Here is an 18418-nt window from a genome sequence, read left to right on the forward strand (position 1 = left end):
CAGGTAACACCTTTGAATCTCTTTGTCCTGTTAATACTCTGCCTTACTCCTTTGGGCAGTGTTGGTGTTTTTTGTTTTTGTTGCCCTAACTACAGCCCTTGATCACCTGTAGGAGGCAGTATAACACAGCCTGTAAGAGCATTCTTGGGCGTAAGGTTGGGGGGACTTGGGTCATGCTCTTTCCTGGCAGGCAAAGTAGTTAACTTCTAGTTTCCAATGCAAAATATATGGGCCAGCACACAATGGCTTAGTAAATTACAGCTATTACTTATTGTCATTTATTTTAATTGTAGTTAGCTACCTCACTGTCACTGGTTTGTCAGTTTTGTAGCCACTGTCTCATGGAATAACTCTTGTTAGAGACCAAGCCAGTTCTCCATTTGATACCTCCTGGGACTTTGGCCTTCAGATTCTTTGAACATTCTGAGCCTGTTTCTCATATCCTACATGAAATTTTCCTCAGCTTTTCAAAGAATACCTTGCGTTAGCGTTCTCTTGGCTTAAAAACATTGAAATGAGTTTTGGAATTCTTCAGGCAGGAGTTCAATTTGAGCTAGAGGTAGTTTATTCATTCTCATTTCTCTTTTAAGGAGACCTGTATTTTAGAGGAGTTTGGACAAATTTTAGTGTGTCACCAAGGATTACATTTCTTACTTTTTCTATTAAAAAAAAAAAAGCTTTGATGGTGACCTTGAAAAGATTTGAGCACTCTTGAGAAGATTATTATTTGGACAGTAGTTATAAAGCATTGCTCATGGGAAACTTTTTTATTATTTATTTGATAGGTAGAGCTAGAGACAGAAAGAGGGAGAGACTGAAAGGAAGGTCTTCCATCCACTGGTTCACTCTCCAAATGGCCGCAACGGCTGGAGTTGAGCCGATCCGGAGCCAGGAGCTTCTTCCCCGTGTCCCACATGGGTGCAGAGGCCCAAGGACTTGGGCCATCTTCTACTGCTTTCCCAGGCCATAGCAAGAGAGCTGGATTGGAAGAGGAGCATCCCAGACACTAACTGGTACCCGTATGGGATGCCGGTGCCACCGCACCGGCCCCCTCATGGGAGACTTTAAGCATGCTTTTTGAGTCTTTGTTCTGAGCCTTCTATTTCAGAGGTATACCTCCATTTATAAGGATAATATGGTATAGTTTTACTTTGAATAACAGCTATACCTTCAGAGTCAGGTTCGATGATTTGCTCTCAGAATTTAACCATTTTGCCCAGAGGATCTTAAAATGGCTTTATTAATAGTGATTACTACTGTATCTTGGTCTAGACCCCTTTCTATCCAGGTGTGAAATTTCCATTGCCTAAATCAAGCATCCTGTCAACTCTTACAGTTTACTAAACCTAAGACACACACCTAAATGTATTGTTAAATTTAGTTGATGTTTCCAGAAATTCAGACCAGTGATCTGATTGAAATTACTGATCAAACTATGTCCATGTCAGTAGCTGGAGCTGACAAAGAAGCTGAGGCCAATCTATCATCCTCCTTGGCTTTAGGCAGAAATAAGACCCAAAGGTTGATTGATTGGTTGTGTTTAAGATTTATTTATTTAGAAGAGAGAGGGCAAGACAGAAGAGAGGTCTTCCATCTGCTGGTTTATGCCCCAAATAACTGCAACAGCCAGCACTGGGCCAGGCCAAAAACAGGAGCTGGGAACTTCACCCAGCTCTCCCACTTGGGTGGCAGGAACCCAAGCACCTGAGCTATCATCTGCCTCCCAGGATGCATTAGCACAAAGCTGAATGGAAAGTGGGGTAGCTGGGACCCAAACCTAGGCACTCCAATATCGGATGCAGGTATATTCCAAGCAGTAGCCAAACTTGCTGCACCATAACACACAGTCTAGGTTGGTTGGTTGGTTTTGTTTGTTTGTTTGTTTGTTTGTTTTGACAGGCAGAGTGGACAGTGAGAGAGAGAGACAGAGAGAAAGGTCTTCCTTTGCTGTTGGTTCACCCTCCAATGGCCGCCGCGGCCGGCACGCTGCGGCCAGCGCACTGCAGGAGCCAGGTACTTATCCTGGTCTCCCATGGGGTGCAGGGCCCAAGCACTTGGGCCATCCTCCACTGCACTCCCGGGCCACAGCAGAGAGCTGGCCTGGAAGAGAGGAAGAAAGTTTGAAAGACCTTTGAGAAGGAAAAGTAGATATTAAAGATGAACCTATGGCCTAATTAACCTGTGGTTATTATGGAATAATTAGTATCATTCCCTCATTGTGTATGATTCAATAAGAGATGGTTCATTTCCCTTGTTTTTCAAATTTTTGGTAGTGTCTGACAATATTGTCTACCTAGGATTTCCTTCTTTAACCCTCTAAAATTTTGCTTGTTGGGTCTAAGGCACTGGAGACGAAAACCTTTAAACTGATTTTTTTACTTTTCCTTCAAGAAACTTGTAGTTCAGTAAGGAGACACAAACATGACAATGAGATTAAACAAACGCCATGGTGGAAATGTGTTCAGCGTGCACTGAAAGGAAGGGACTGAGCGGTTCTAGTTGCAAAAGTTGAGAAGCTTATAGACCAGGCTCTTGAACCTTGTGTTAAATGAATAAATGTTGATGACAAGGGAGGTGGGAACAACATCCTGGAAGTTGGAAGCAGCATGAGGAAAATGGAGAAATGGTGTCTTGATGTGCCTGAGAAAAATGGATAGTTTGAGCAAGATGAAAAGAATCAAGCTTGAATAGGTGGCTAGACTCTAGTCATGGAGGTTTTCTTGTCAAGCTAAAATGATTGTATTTTATTCCGTGAATAAATGGAAACAACAGTTTTAAGCAAGGAAGACTTGTGACCAAATATGTGTGTGCTGCTGTGTAGAGGCACCAGTGTAGTGTTTTGTGGGTTTAGAATTTAAGAGAGAAGTATTAGAGTTCATCAGTATCACTTAGCAAGAACTCATTTGCCGGCCGGTGCCGCGGCTCAATAGGCTAATCCTCCGCCTGCAGAGCAGGCACCCAGGGTTCTAGTCCCGGTTGGGGTGCCAGATTCTGTCCCGGTTGCTCCTCTTCCAGTCCAGCTCTCTGCTGTGGCCCGGGAGGGTAGTGGAGGATGGCCCAAGTGCTTGGGCCCTGCACCCGCATGGGAGACCAGGAGAAGCACCTGGCTCCTGCCTTCGGATCGCCCGCTGGCCATAGCGGCCATTTGGGGGGTGAACCAACAGCAAAGGAAGACCTTTCTCTCTCTCTCTCACTCACACACTCACTAACTCTGCCTATCAAAAAAAAAAAAAAAAAAAAAGGACTCGTTTGCCATCACATTGGCTGTAGCCTCATTCTATAAATTGAATTTGACTTTTTCTTTTTTCATTTATTTTTATTTTATTTTATTTTATTTATTTATTTTTTTGACAGGCAGAGTGGACAGTGAGAGAGACAGAGAGAAAGGTCTTCCTTTGCCGTTGGTTTACCCCACAAATGGCCGCTATGGCCAGAGGCCGATCTGAAGGCAGGAGCCAGGTGCTTCTCCTGGTCTCCCATGGGGTGCAGGGCCCAAGCACTTGGGCCATCCTCCACTGCACTCCCGGGCCACAGTAGAGAGCTAGCCTGGAAGAGGGGCAACCAAGACAGAATCCGGCGCCCCAACCAGGACTAGAACCCGGTGTGCTGGCGCCGCAAGGCAGAGGATTAGCCTAGTGAGCCGCGGCGCCGGCCCGAATTTGACTTTTTCTAAAATTTGAAATTAGAAGTATAAGTTACTGTTTTTCTCTCAATATGTAACCCACTGTAGCAAAACTTACATTTATTTGAGTAGCAGAGGGAGAGAGGACATGCAGGCAATAAGATAAATATTGATTCCATCCATTGGTTTACTTCCCAAATGCCTACAACAGCCAGAGCAGGGCTTAATCCAGGAGCTAAGAACACAGTCCAAGTCTCCCACATGGGGGGCAGGTACCCAGTTACTTGAGCTATTACTGCTGCCTCCCAGGGTCTCCTTAGCAGGAAGTTTGGGGTCAGGAGCCCAAGCTGGATTATTTCAGATTACTTCAGCATGGGACATGGACATTTTAACTGCTGGGCCAGAGGGATACCCCAATAATAAAGATTTTGATGTCTTTAATGATTTTAATTTACACTTTGTGTTGGAAATTTTTTCTGCTAATTTATTCATTTAAAAAAAATTTTTTTAGCTTTTAACAGATTCAATATAATTCATAGATAAAATTCTAAGAATATAGTGACAATTCTTCCCTCCCCTTGATCCTCCCTCCCTCTGCCTTTTTTTCTTGATTTTTAAATTTACAGTTAAGGACTTAATGCTACATAATTTGTCTCTTTTCTGTAGCATTCTTCTTTGTTTTTAAAGATTTGTTTGTTTATTTATGTGAAAGGTGGAGGGAGAGAGAGCTTCTATCTGCTGGTTCACCCCCAAAATGGCCTGTTTGGCCAGAGCTGGGCCAATTCGAGCCAGGAGTCAGGAGCTTCTTCTGAGTCTCATGTGGGTGCAGGGGCCTAAAGACTTGGGCCATCTTCCACTGCTTTCCCAGATATATTAGCAGGGAGCTGGAACGGAGCCTGTTCCAGCAGCCAGGCTCGAACAGGTATCCAAATGGGATGCCAGCACTGCAGGCGGCCACTCTGCCCTCTGTACCACCAAGCCGGCCCCCATAATTTGTCTAGTAAAATAATTATTTCCGGGTAGGGAGATAATTTTAATTTTTTTTTTTTTTTTTTTCCTTACTTGAGGAAGGAGGGGAGCAGAGAAAGAAGTATCTTCTACTGACTGGTTCACTCACCAGATGCCGGCAATAGCTAGGGCTGGGCGAGGCCCAAACCAGGAGCCCAGAACTCTGTCTCTGTGTGGGAGGCAGGGGACCAACTACTTGAGGCATTACCTGCTGCCTCCCAGGGTACAGTTTAGCAGGAAATGATCCAGAGCTTGAATCCAGGTGGTAGCATTCCAAGTGGCATCTTATATTGCAGAAAACATGTATCCCACTTGATTTTTTTTTTAAGCCAAACAACATTTTCCTATCATTATTGGATTGACTGTGGAGGGTTGTTAGTTTATATTAATTGCAAGTGAAGTTAGCTTCTCTCCCAGAAGAGTAGGAGACAGGATGGTGGTCTTATATTCTCCATGAGTTGGTGGTATTTAATGTAGTTTCCTAAACTAAAAAGCTGAAAACCCTGTGATTCTTTCCTCTCCCCTCCCCCCTACCTACTTAATAACTCAGTTTTCTTAATTTACCTTTCAGATATTTTTCCAGACCTCCATTAACGATATCCATCTCCCTGGTTTGACCTTTGTTTTTCCTGTGTTGACCATAAATAGTAGCTTCCCAACTGGTCAGAATACCTGCCAGTCTAGTCCCCTGATACCCTCCCATCTTGGTTCTGCCAATCTAATCAGTCTGCTTTTAAAAGTTCTATAAGGTGCTTCTAGCAGTGGCTCTTGATCTTTTGAGAGATTCACATTTTTTATTATAATCTGATGCAGATGATAGACATTTACCTCTGAAAAGTATATTAATGAGTATTTGCATTTCATGGACTTTGATAAATTTGGAATTTAAAAAAAATTGGAATTTTGAGGATGCTGGAGATCATCTTAATTTTTTTTCTTGTTTCATTTGCTGAGAATGCTCATCCTTCTATTCCAGTTTTTGCATCTGTTAAGGCTATGTTTAAATCTCCTTTCTTCCAAATACCTCCACACCTAAAAACAATGGGTTAGATACATCTTCTCTCTGCTCTCCTACCTCCGTTGTTTATGCTCTTCAGTACCTTAAGGAAATCTAGCAATGGCTTCAAGTTAGGAACCAAATAATTTTGGTTCCCTTCTTAGATTCTAGCAATGCTTATTAAACAAGTGAAGTTAAAGCTTTTTAAAGAAGCTTTTCAGAGTTTTTCCTTGGAGTGAAATATTTTGTACCCCTGGAAATAAATATGAAGATAATAGGTTAAGAGGATTTTAACTAAATGGACACTGAGTGTTCTCTGAATTTTGAATAAATTGTTTCTAAGGACTCATCCATTTAAATTAGTTTAATTATGGACATCACAAATAAATAATTTCAAGATTAGGTTTAAATGTCCATTTACTTAAAACCTCTTTATTTAGCTAGTTTAGGTTACTGTCTGACCTTAGTTGTGCTTTTCTTTTTGGGAAAAGAGATAGAAAAATTCCCTATATTTGAAAAGATCAGTTGTGTAAACATTTAAATACCTTTGTCAGAATTTTTATTTAAGTGTACCACCTGAAATTCTCTATGAGAGTGAACATTAAAGAAGGAATCCAAAGAACAGATCTCTGGAGTTTTAAGATAATCTACTTTAAGATTTCTTTTTCAGTGTTGAGAGTTCTTAATTTATTTTGTTCAGTAAATGATATTAGCACTTTATATTAGCACTTTAGTACTATGTGCTTATTTAGCTGTCACCCAAATCTTGGAAAGTACACATACTCTTGACTTGAAAACCCTTCAATCTGAAGGGCATATTTAATAAGAGCTGCAAATATATAGCATAGTCCTTTAATCGGTAGTGAAAAAGAAATTGCTGGTGTTGCTTGTAAAAGCAGGGGACAAAAATGTTCTTGTATAATAGCAATGAGAAAAAATGGTGACTGAACAGTGTTTGAGTTATAGAGCTTGTGTCAAAATAGAGTGGGCAAATATTTTTGCTAAATGGCTTTAGTCTGAGTTTTGAAAAATTAGACCTTTTGGTGTGATCAAGGCAGAATCTTAAAAATTGGGAACTGGGCCCCCAAATTCAGGACACAATGACCATAGCTTAGGATGACTGCTATAGTTAGAGCCACCTTGTAGAGTGTTTTTAACGGCTTGATGATAAAAAAAATTTAGGCAATTTTTGACTTGTAAAAGCTTGATTCACTGTGTACACAAACACTGTGGAGGTGCTGCTGAATTTTATTCAGTGTCTAAAATTTTTGCTTCTTCCAAGTGTTCATACTTACACTGCAATATCTTCGAACAAAATGAGCTTGCTGGCCAGATGCAGCATTCATAACAGTGTGAAGCCTGCACCAAAGAAAGATTTCTCACTTGTGTTCAGAATTTTCTGTAGCAAACAGGCAAATTAGTAAAACTTTATGCACTCTCAAAAGGGAGAGCAAAAAAAAAAACAGTATGATGCTTTTATAGAAATCTAAACTATAGCAGTAATTATTACAGGCATTTTGAGTATTATTTTATTTCTTTATATTATTCATACACGTCCTAAAGATTTTAATTCCCCTTTGCTAAATAGCTTGAAATTTCACACAGGCTGGTTTATTAGATACAAGATGTTAGCTTAAATAAAACCTCTTGTTTTTTTATAATTGTTAGTTGAAAGGCCAACAAAGATACTGTATCCTCTAGTTTACTCCCCAAATGCCTGCAACAGCCAGGGCTAGGCCAGGCATAGCCAGAATCTAGGAACTCCATCTGGGTTTCCCATGTGGGTAACAGCTCTATGCATTTTTTCCCCTTAAAATTAGTTTATTTGAAAGGCAGAGTCAGAGACAGAGATCCTGCATCTATCTACTGGTCCGTTCACCAAAGGGCTGCAACAGCTTGGCCTAGTGTGGGCCAGGGGCCTGTGACTCCATCCTGGTCTTCCATGTGGGTGGCAGGGACCTAATAAGCTCTTGGGCCATCCTCTGCTGCCTTCCTAGGTACATTAGCAGGGAGCTGGATCAGAAGTGGAACACCTGGACTCGCAAAAGAGAAGGGGATGCCCCAGGCCAGCCAGTAGACTGGACAGGGAGCCAGACTCAGGGAGGAGTCAGTGGGTTCCACAGGGGCTGCGCCAGGCACCCAGCAAGGGATGCCCGCATCACAGACAGCAGCTTAACTTGGTGCACCACAGCATTGGTCTCGTGTGGCAGCTCTGGCCACTGCTTTTCCCACATTCATTAGGAGAAAGCTAGAAGTGAAGAGGGGCTGCCAGGACTGGAAACAGCACTCTGGGGGTACTGGCATTGGATGAGGTGGCTTAATCCACTGTACCGCAACACTGCTTGCAAAACAACCTCTTTTCTAATTTTTAAATTTTTTTTACCGCACTTCCTTTCCCTCATCCTTCAAAACAAAAATTGGGGGGTTTACAGATTTGTTTATTCTACCTTTGACTATTAACCTGCTTTTGCTGAGGATTGGATGTTTTAGTAGGAAGAGAAAATAGCTAATTTAGAGTGTTGTAACATTGGAGTGATGGGGTGGGGCTGGAGGCAGTTGCTGTAGTGTAAAAACATGCACATGAGGTGGTAGGAGAGGTTGGGAAAGCTGTTAAGGCTCAGTCAAAAATGAAAGGAAAATTTCTACTTCCTATGCTTCATTCTTTAGTTATCATACTCCTAAACCCCAGATTTTGGAGGTTATCCATACTGTTGCATTATGCTTGTGAAACACTGAAGCTTTCTGAAATTATAATACTTTGGTTCTTTCAGTGACTTTTCATACCTGGAAGCAGCACAAAAATTCTTAGGTGGACTGTGGTTTAGTTTCAGAGTACTGAGATTATTGTGTGTATAGCCTCCTGAGACCAGGACTCGGAAGTAAAGCCATTGTGGGTATATAAATATAAGTTAAACCTAAGATATAAGATGAGTATTTATACAGCATGTAAGTATATGAATTATAATTTAGCTATACCCATGATTGAGTCAGATGGAGTTTGGTTATTCTTTAGGAATCCCATTTAGAGTATTCCAAGAATTCTTTAGTGGTCCTGTCTTCCCATTATCATTCCTTTTGAGCATGCTTACACATATTCTGTATCTTTCCATGTTTTTATCTATGACAATAAACTGTTAGATTTATATTTCATTATTTTAGAAATGGTCTGTATATGTTAGTATCTTGTGCCTAAAGAAAACAATGAAAAGTTTAACACTTAAATTAGGTTAACATTTTCAGTTAACATCTTTTCTACTAGAAATGTCAGCAGTTTTTCTCTTGGGGAAAAATGATTACTTCATTTATTTAGCAGAATTATTAAGTAGTGTCTAAGTGCACTATTCAAGGTTATAGAGAGACACAGTTCTGCCTTATTAAGGGAGCTTACCCACCTAGTGACTGAAGAAAGTCATAAAATTATTGATTCTAATATTTGTGGTACTACTTTATTGTTTAAGAAAAGTCTTTCAGGGATAGTGACTTGCCCAAAGACACACAGTTGACAGTTGGTACAAGTAACATTTTGAAATTAGATTGTACTCTTTTATAGCACACAGTCGTTAATTATTTTATAGGAAATTACCTTAACTTCAGCAATGCTACATATAGCTATAATGAATAGTTGTATGATGAAAGACAAAGTTTTATAAACATAAGGAATTTTGAATTCATGAACTCTTCTTACTTTACAGTTGATGTATTTATGGCCCTAAAAAGAAGGTATTTTGAAAGTTGATTGACGAGTTATATAATTGAATATTCCTATAGTTGGAACACATTTTCTCCTTAGGGTCTATCTCTTACTAGATTTAATTAACTCCATTGACCTAAGCTGTTTGATTTCAGTGTTTGCCAAGACTTAGAATTTACCTTTCAAATGATGTTCGATAGGCTGATAATGCCCACATTATTTTACTTTGATATTTCAAGTTCAGAGAAGCATACTGTTGCTTTTCTATCAGAGATAAAGCAAATTAATTCAATTTCTAGAAATGAAAATTTCTTAAGGAAATAATTGCTCTTTACACTTTAATTTTAAATGTTCAATTTATGTCCTTAGTGTATATTTGACATGAATAACATGATGCTTATTATTCTTTAAATGAAATCTTACTGATCTTCAGTCAGATGTGTTTGGTCATTTAAATAATAGCAAGGGTTGCACCCGGCTGTTGATTCCTTTCAGTATTTAGGGTGATGAATGCTTCAGTCTCACAATGCATAATGATTACTCACAAGTTAGTACATTTGATTAGTACTTTTAAAATGTTTTTGTTTTCCTTGGTTTGAGGACTTTAAAAAGTAAACAAAATTTAATAATATTAATGTTTTCCATCCAATTACAGGAGTCAGAAATACCATCAGAGGAGGGGTACTGTGACTTTAATAGTAGGCCAAATGAGAACTCTTATTGCTATCAACTTCTTCGACAACTAGATGAACAGAGAAAGAAAGATATCCTTTGTGATGTCAGCATTGTGGTGAGCGGAAAAATCTTTAAAGCTCATAAGAACATCCTGGTTGCAGGCAGCCGTTTCTTTAAGACTTTATATTGCGTTTCAAACAAAGAAAGCCCTAACCAAAACAATACTACCCATTTAGATATTGCTGCAGTTCAAGGTTTTTCAGTCATCTTGGACTTCTTGTATTCTGGTAACCTGGTGCTCACAAGCCAAAATGCCATTGAAGTGATGACAGTGGCCAGCTATCTTCAGATGAGTGAAGTTGTTCAAACTTGCCGAAATTTCATTAAAGATGCCTTAAATATAAGCATTAAATCAGAAGCTCCAGAGTCTGTAGTTGTGGACTATAACAATAGAAAACCAGTTAATAGAGATGGTCTGTCTTCATCACGGGATCAAAAAATTGCCAGCTTTTGGGCAACACGGAATCTTACCAATTTGGCAAGTAATGTAAAAATTGAAAATGATGGTTGTAATGTCGACGAGGGCCAATTAGAAAACTACCAAATGAGTGACAGTAATTGGGTCCAGGATGGTTCTCCTGAATTGGCTGAAAATGAATCTCAAGGTCAAACAAAAGTGTTTATTTGGAATAATATGGGCTCCCAGGGAATTCAAGAGACTGGCAAAACAAGGAGGAAAAACCAAACTACAAAGAGATTTATTTATAACATACCACCTAATAATGAAACAAATTTAGAAGATTGCTCAGTGATGCAACCACCTGTTGCCTATCCAGAAGAAAATAAGACGCTAATCGTCAAGGAAGAACCAGGTAAATATTGTATATACAAAGGTATCTCGGTTTTCATTCTGATTACATTTGGATATAATCTTGAGTATATTTTGAAAGTATGTTTGTAATTAAAATGTTTATTATAAAAGTAGCATTAAATTTGAGTGTTTACAGTAGAAGTGGGGGGGGACTTGAACAATTTTTAGTATATTTGTCTATTCCCTATGCATTGTGTATGTGAATTTCTCAAAAGTATTGATAACCATGGCATTGTCTATATGGATGACCTTTGATTTACTTATTGTAAGATTAAAATATCTTGAGTTGAAAAGGAATTTAATGCACCTAACCTACCAAACATAGCTTAGCCTCATCTATGTTAAATGTGCTCAGAACATTTGCATTAGGCTACAGTTGGGCAAAATCTTCTCACACAAAGCCTATTTTATGTTCTGAATGTCTCAGTTTATCAAATACAGTGCTGAAAGTGAAAAACAATGATTGAGTATACTTTTTGCACTATTACAAATTTGTAAGTTGGGCCACTTTAAGTTTTGGATGTGGACTCCATTGCATATATAGGTCTTTGACTTTCCTGATCTTTTGCCATTATGCTATTTTTTACCTAGTGCTGGGATAGAATCTTTATTTGTAATATATAATCCGCTTGTCATTTCAAAGCATTGATGAGACCTAGTCAGCTTAATCATTTTTTTGGTATTTAAACATTTAATTATAGAACTTATAGAAGCTGGAATATTTTAAGTTTATATTATCGTGGTTGAGCTTTTTAAGGAGTGGAGGACCATTGTTAAAGAGTATAAATAGAAATATTTATAATATTTTGAAATTGAAACTTTATTTTACATTTAGATTGTGCCTGTGTTTGAAAAGCAACTTGGTGGGTTTGAGGTTCCTTATGCATACCTCACATTTGTCTACTACTGTCTTGTGATTTGATGCTTGTTTTCCAAGCACTATGAACCACTCAGTGTCTGATTTGCATGATGCTGATAATCTGAGGATGGAGTACTTTTGTTATCAGTTTGAGTCATTGTTTTGTTTGCTGAGAGGGCAAAAAGGGATAGTAAAATTTTGTGAGATGATTTTGCTAGTGTTTTAGTTTGCACTAGTAGCATATGTATATAATTAATACTATTTACTGATCTGTTCCCTTATTGTACATCAAGTTTTTAGCAGTAAAATCTCCAAGACACTTAAGAAAAAGTATTGAAGTTAGATAGACTTCTTAGAACCTGTTTTTGGTGTCCTTAATATAGAAGATCTTGACAGATTTCTCAAAAATTAGAGCTATATTGTCTTTCTACTGCATGGATTATTCCAGTATGCTAGGAACCCTGTAGTGTTTTTAAATATATGAGTGTGTCCATCATATATACCTTTGTGTATACATACACACTATTTCTTTAAAGATAAGCAGATCTTTAGGGGAACAGTTGATCAACAGCAAAATCATTCAGAGCTAACCTCATTCTTAAAAGTCAATTTAATTAGAGTGATTTAATATTAATATTAAGCCAAAGTGCATGCTTTTAAAAAATAGCATTAATAGCAACTATGTTAGCAAGCATCTTTCATTGTTTTTATTGGTGGTCTAAGTCTATAATAAATCTAATAGGCTTTCAATTTATCTCTTATTTATAAAAGATAATTTTATTATACCATTGATAACACTTTGGCATTTGAACCTTGCTTTAACTCAGCAAATTGGTTGTATCAGTGATGTGCTGCATTCCAACCGTTAAGCTTTTTACAACTTTTTAATACCTTTAAATCCAACTTCATTCAATTGTAGAAAGTAGGTCTTATTAAAAAAAAAGCATTAGGTTGGCATAATATGTATTAGCCAGGGGTTGGTAGATTTTTACTGGAAAAGGCCAAAAACAGTAGCTACAAGGGATCTTCAAAGACTTCATGGATTTTAATTTTTTTTCCACCAGAGTAAACATCTTCCAAATCTATTTTTTCATGAAGTACTGGCATATCATCAACTTTCCTGGCCGAAAGGTCATCTACTCAACTCTGTAATTTGTAGCCTATAAGCAGTTATAGGTAATATGTAAGCAAATGAATATGGGTGTGTTCCTGTAAAACTTTATTGCCAACCCTTGGTATAGAACAATGAGTCTTAGTCATGGCCACATGTTATCAGTTTGGGAGCATTACATACCATGATGCCCGAGTCTCCTCTAGGAATTCCAGTTTATTTGGTATGCAATGTGGTCTGGGTGTTAGAATTTTTTTTAAAGTTCTGTAGGTGATTCTGCTGTGAGTCAAGGTTAAAATCTGCTGGTAACAGTGGAAAGAGCCTAAAGTGAGTCAGACATAATGGATTTGAAAGTCAATTCTGCCACATACCTAATATGCCACCATGATCAAATTGGCTCCTTCTCAGTTTCTTCATCTTTAAAATATGATGCTTATTTTATTAGAATTATTACTATAACAAAATGAACACAAAGTACCTGAACTGTCACAGTCAGCTCTATCACCCTTAAACCTGGGGATGACTGTTGGGGTTATTTATATCAGTTTTCCAGTGCTATATACTGTCTACCAAGTGCTCACCTCAGCCTGACTTTGAATACTTACAAAGATTACTTTCTTAAGCAGCCTGTTTCAGTGTGGAATGACTAAATTATTAGGAAGTCATTTTATTTTGAGCCAGAATTTGTTTTTCTTTAACATCATAAATCTGTCATTTGAATCGAATTTGAACCTAACCTCTAATCCTTCTAATCTACCTGATGGCCCTTCAAATATTAGACACTTAAGAAATTCCCCCTGAAGCCCCATTTTTTATAAGTTAAGTCCTGTTTCTTCTATCTTGTGAATATACAGAGTTGACTAACTCCAGGCAATTTCTGACCAATATAGAACACAGTGGGCCTGTGTTTACCAAGGTTAAGGCCTTTCTCAAGGTTATTCAGCTAGTAAAAGTAGAGAGAGGCAGGTTTCATATTTAGGTCTGTTTCATTAAAAGCTTGGGATTAACCACTAAACTAGTAGACCCTTGTTTTATAAAAAAACATTAGTCCCCTTTAAATTTAAAAGGTTTTTGTGTATCTCTATTGTATAGGCTTTAATTTCCAGTTATTGAGAATATAATATTTTTAGTGAAAATATTTTTAGTGAAATACCTTAAGAGGAATTTCAAATTCTGTACCAAACATATGAAAAGTCGTAGAGAATTACTTAATCCATAAACAGTACAGGGCATATTTGGATTTGTGGATCCCGCTTGTAGAAACCATGGATTACCCAGGTTTTTAAGTCCGCAGTTTGTAAAATATAGCTCCAATAACATGTCTTCATGTAATGTTGAAGCTGATTTGGAGTGCCTTATAAAGATTGAGATAAGAAGGTATACCCATACCATAATTGTCCAGGATTTTATTCACATGTGTTTTGACTTTTAGTTTTGTTTTTTAATCTTGAAGAAGCTAGCCTGTTGACTCAGTATTGGGATTCAGTTGAGATCATGTCTGATATTTGAATATGTGAAGTGGAACTTGTAAATTACTTCTGTTTTATTGGTGTTAAAGCTGTTAATTGGGGGGGGGGGGGAGTTTCGTTAATGAATTGCCCTAATGGAAAAGAATTTTCAAATTCTTGTTTTGCTGATTTGCAACTGGAAAATATTAAACGTTATCTAAAGTAGATAAAAATATAAAATAAGAAAATAAATTGTAGAGAAAAATAATGCTAAATTTCTTTTACAAAATACATTCGTGTAGGTTGTTGCATTTAATCAGAACAAGTCAGATACCCATCCTATTTTTTTGTTGTAGTTCTCTTAATGCTGTCAACTGATGGGACATGGTTTTCTGAGTCTAGGTTTTATATTTATACCAGTTGTACTTCAGGTTCCACCCATTGTAAATAATTATACTCTGTATATGTATTATACACAAATATATTTCATTTTTTAACAAAATCTTTGAAAAGACATTAGCAAAATAGAAGTAAAAATTAGCAGAGCAGAGTGCTAGTCACGTGTGAATATGGTTTTCCTAATGAAGTTTCTAACTGGCTCTAAGGTACTAAGCAATCTTTATGGAAAGGAAGAAACATCATTTCTGTAAGATGACAGACTTTGGGTACTGACTTCTGAAAGGAATTTCCCCAGAGATGTTTTATACAGTTAGCAATGAGTGGTATAACAGTTTCTTCAAGTGTTTCCTAGTAAGTGCAGCAGATTATTTTGATTTTTATCATTGACAAAAGTTAATATGGATCCATGTTGGTGATTGATGTTTTTCTTAATACCTCACAGATAATTTGGATGGAAGGTGATTTTTACTTGATCAAAATATATAATTTAGTTATTTTGATAAATCTAGGCAGTGCTTTCTCCCATCTAGTCTTATAATGGGAAAATAGTTTTAGTAGCATGTGTAAATTTGTATTAATCCTGACAAGTAAAGTTGAAGTCAGCTTTAATTTGTATAATTGCCTTTTGGTTAGAAGATCTATAATTTAGTATTTAGAAAACAATTTTGAGGAAAAAGCATCTTCAGACTAGATAGCTTTAAGGAATCTTAATGAGGTATGTGTATTTGAAGTAATGACTTACTCTGTATAGTATAGTAAACTAATTAATTAGACTAACCAGCATTTCTGCGTTTCTGTTTTGATGTTCAGTATTACTTTTGGGAACTGGAATCCCAAAATGCTTTCAAAATAATTACATTTTTCAGCTTATAAAACCATTTTTAAAGTTTTGATTTTAACCATGCTGTATAAATTTAGTGTATAAACTATTTTAAACAAGTTTACAAACCATGGAAGTTGACTTTGATAAAGAATACTTGGACTTTGGGCTCAAGTTCTGCCACTAACTAGCTTTGAATATATCTGAAATGGGAATATTTTCTCCAATGGGAAAGAAGTAGAACTTCTGCCTCATAGTCTTAAAAGCTGTTAAAAGCCCAAAACTTTTTGTTACTCATTTTGGCAGCAAAGCCAGTTACATTTTTTACTTAGTTCCTTAAATATTTGTATTCATACTTTGTTGCAGAAATGTTAATGTTTTGGTTATAGATTGCTTCCCCCGACTCTGCTGTGGTATTGTAGTTACTACTTTTCTAAAACCTGAAAAATACTACCTTCTACATTTTGCCCCAGGGGGTTTATATAACAGATTTATGGACCTGGATTAGTTTTCTTTCTCTTAGGGATTCCAGATGTTCTGCAAAGCCTTTCAGGCATCTTTCTGATAGGCAGTGTTATCAAGGTTGTGCCACAGCCAAAATGCTAAATCATTTTCATTAGAACTTAATAATTGGGTTTGAAGATCTGGTGCTCATCTTATTTATTTTTGAGAGGGAAAGAGGCAGAGAGAGCTGCCCACGAATTCACTCCCCAAATGCCAACAACAGCCAGGGCCGGGCCAGACCAAAACCTGGAGCAGGGAACTCAGTCCAGGCCTTCTACATGAGTGACAGAGATTCAACTATTTGAGTCATCACTATTGCTTCCCAGAGAGTGTATTAGCAGGAAGTTAAACCCAGGCACTCCAGGGATGTGGGATGCATGCATCCCAAATGTCATCTAACCCACTATATCCAACATTGTTCCTGAATACTCGTTTTAAAAAAAAAAAAACAAAAACACCTAGTAGTTAGGGACTGTACACTCTACAAAGGCGTAAGAATCTTACGTTTAGTATTAATAAATGTGAGAAAGTAGACAGCTATATGATAGTAGAAATAATCTACCATATTTTTTCCCTCTCTCCTTTAATTTTGCTCTGCATAATGTTACTTTCTGCTGTATCTGGCCTAAGAGTAATTATTACCTACAAAGTTAGAAACTGTAAGGAATGGAGGTTGTGTGGCCAGAGATCTGGGAGCTGAAGAAGCCTTATGTGGATCAGTTTCAGCGGTGTTTCTGACTGCTGCCTGCTTGAGCTTAAGTTGTCTAAACCTTACAAATATCAGTCCCTGAGAATTTTCATAGAACTGGAATTTTATTTTTTTTTTATTTTATTTTTTTTATTTTTTGACAGGCAGAGTGGACAGTGAGAGAGAGAGACAGAGAGAAAGGTCTTCCTTTGCCGTTGGTTCACCCTCCAATGGCCGCCACGGCCAGCGCGCTGCAGCCAGCGCACCGTGCTGATCCAATGGCAAGAGCCAGGAGCCAGGTGCTTTTCCTGGTCTCCCATGGGGTGCAGGGTCCTCCACTGCACTCCCTGGCCACAGCAGAGGGCTGGCCTGGAAGAGGGGCAACCGGGACAGAATCCGGCGCCCCGACCGGGACTAGAACCCGGTGTGCCGGCGCCGCTAGGCGGAGGATTAGCCTAGTGAGTCGCGGCGCCGGCCTGGAATTTTATTTTCTGAAAACCTTACTTAATATAGTACGATGACCAGATAGTCTTTCAGTTTTTATTTTCAAAGCTTACTCTTAAAAAAGGTTTATATTATAACCAAATACTACTTTCCTGAAACTCCAGAATAGCTTTCCACGTCATCACAGAAGAGGAAATTGGGAGACAGAATTGTAATTTAAATGCCCAGAAACTAAGCAGTATGGCAGATAGTGTCAAGGTTGAGGAGTCCATTATCTGGAATGTGATTCACAATAGGATAGCCATGGGATAGAAATATGTATTAGTGCAATGTGCTAAATGTTAAAATCAGATTATTTAAGAAGTGGGGGGGGGGTTGGGTAGCAGAGACTCCTAATTGCTCAGAAGAATTGGAGAAAACTTCATAGAGAAGGCAGTAGGAGTATGCAAGGGGAGGAAGAAGGGCAGCACTGACTATCAGGTGGCAAGGAAATGCAATGAAATGGGTAAATGAATAGAAAGGGGAGTGTAGTTGGGAGATAAATTAGGACTAGATTTGTGATTAACTTTGTATGCTGTGGAGATAAAAGGTGGATTTTGTTTTACACACTCAGGCAACAATGTTTTTAACTTGAGGTTTGATCTGGTTATATTTGCATTTCAAACTAGTACATTTGAAGACATTGATTATAGATTGGTACTGAGGAGACCTGATAGGGACTATTTGTTTTAGAAATGATAGCCTTTTGAATAGTGGAAAGAAGAAATGGTGGAGGGACATTTACAAGTTTGGGAGCGAAAGGAAAGCTACCTTGAATTTCTAAGCTGCTACAGGGGTGTGTGTGTGTGTGTGTGTGTGTGTGTGTGTAAAATGCTTACAACTGAATTTATTCTCTACTAAAGGAAAAAACTGAAGGGGAAAAATCTTGGTTATGAAAATAAGACTTACTTTTAGTGAAAAGAACTTAGGTGGGTACATATTTATATGAAATGAAAGTTGAATAGATCTTACTGTACAGTGGAATGTAATTCCAATGCTTCCATTTTAGATGTCTTCTGCCATACAATTCTTTTTTAGAATATTTGTCTTGTAACAAAATCTGAATTAGTCTGTGTCTGCATCATGTTTGGAATATTGAGAGTCAGGAGACCTTCATTCCATCCCAGTATTGTTTGGCTTAGTGCTTCCCAGACAGTTGCTAAACTACTCACTTCCCAGATGATTTGGAAGGATTGATACAGCCAGCCCACTGTGGTCCAGGGAAAGCCTTTTATGAATACA

At 37.9% G+C, this 18418-nt stretch overlaps 1 protein-coding gene across 2 annotated transcripts in view; it reads left to right on the forward strand.

Moving 5' to 3' along the window:
* Positions 1-18418, forward strand: part of ZBTB10 (zinc finger and BTB domain containing 10) — a 39241-nt gene that overhangs the window by 3259 nt on the left and 17564 nt on the right. For both annotated transcript variants that reach the window (XM_017341413.3, XM_008255691.3), the window contains exon 2: positions 9974-10865. In XM_017341413.3, coding sequence (XP_017196902.1) covers positions 9974-10865 — 892 coding nt within the window. The remainder of the gene's footprint in view (positions 1-9973; positions 10866-18418) is intronic.

This window comes from Oryctolagus cuniculus, chromosome 6 (assembly GCF_964237555.1).
Source record: "Oryctolagus cuniculus chromosome 6, mOryCun1.1, whole genome shotgun sequence".
In the NCBI taxonomy this organism is placed as follows: Eukaryota; Metazoa; Chordata; class Mammalia; order Lagomorpha; family Leporidae; genus Oryctolagus; species Oryctolagus cuniculus.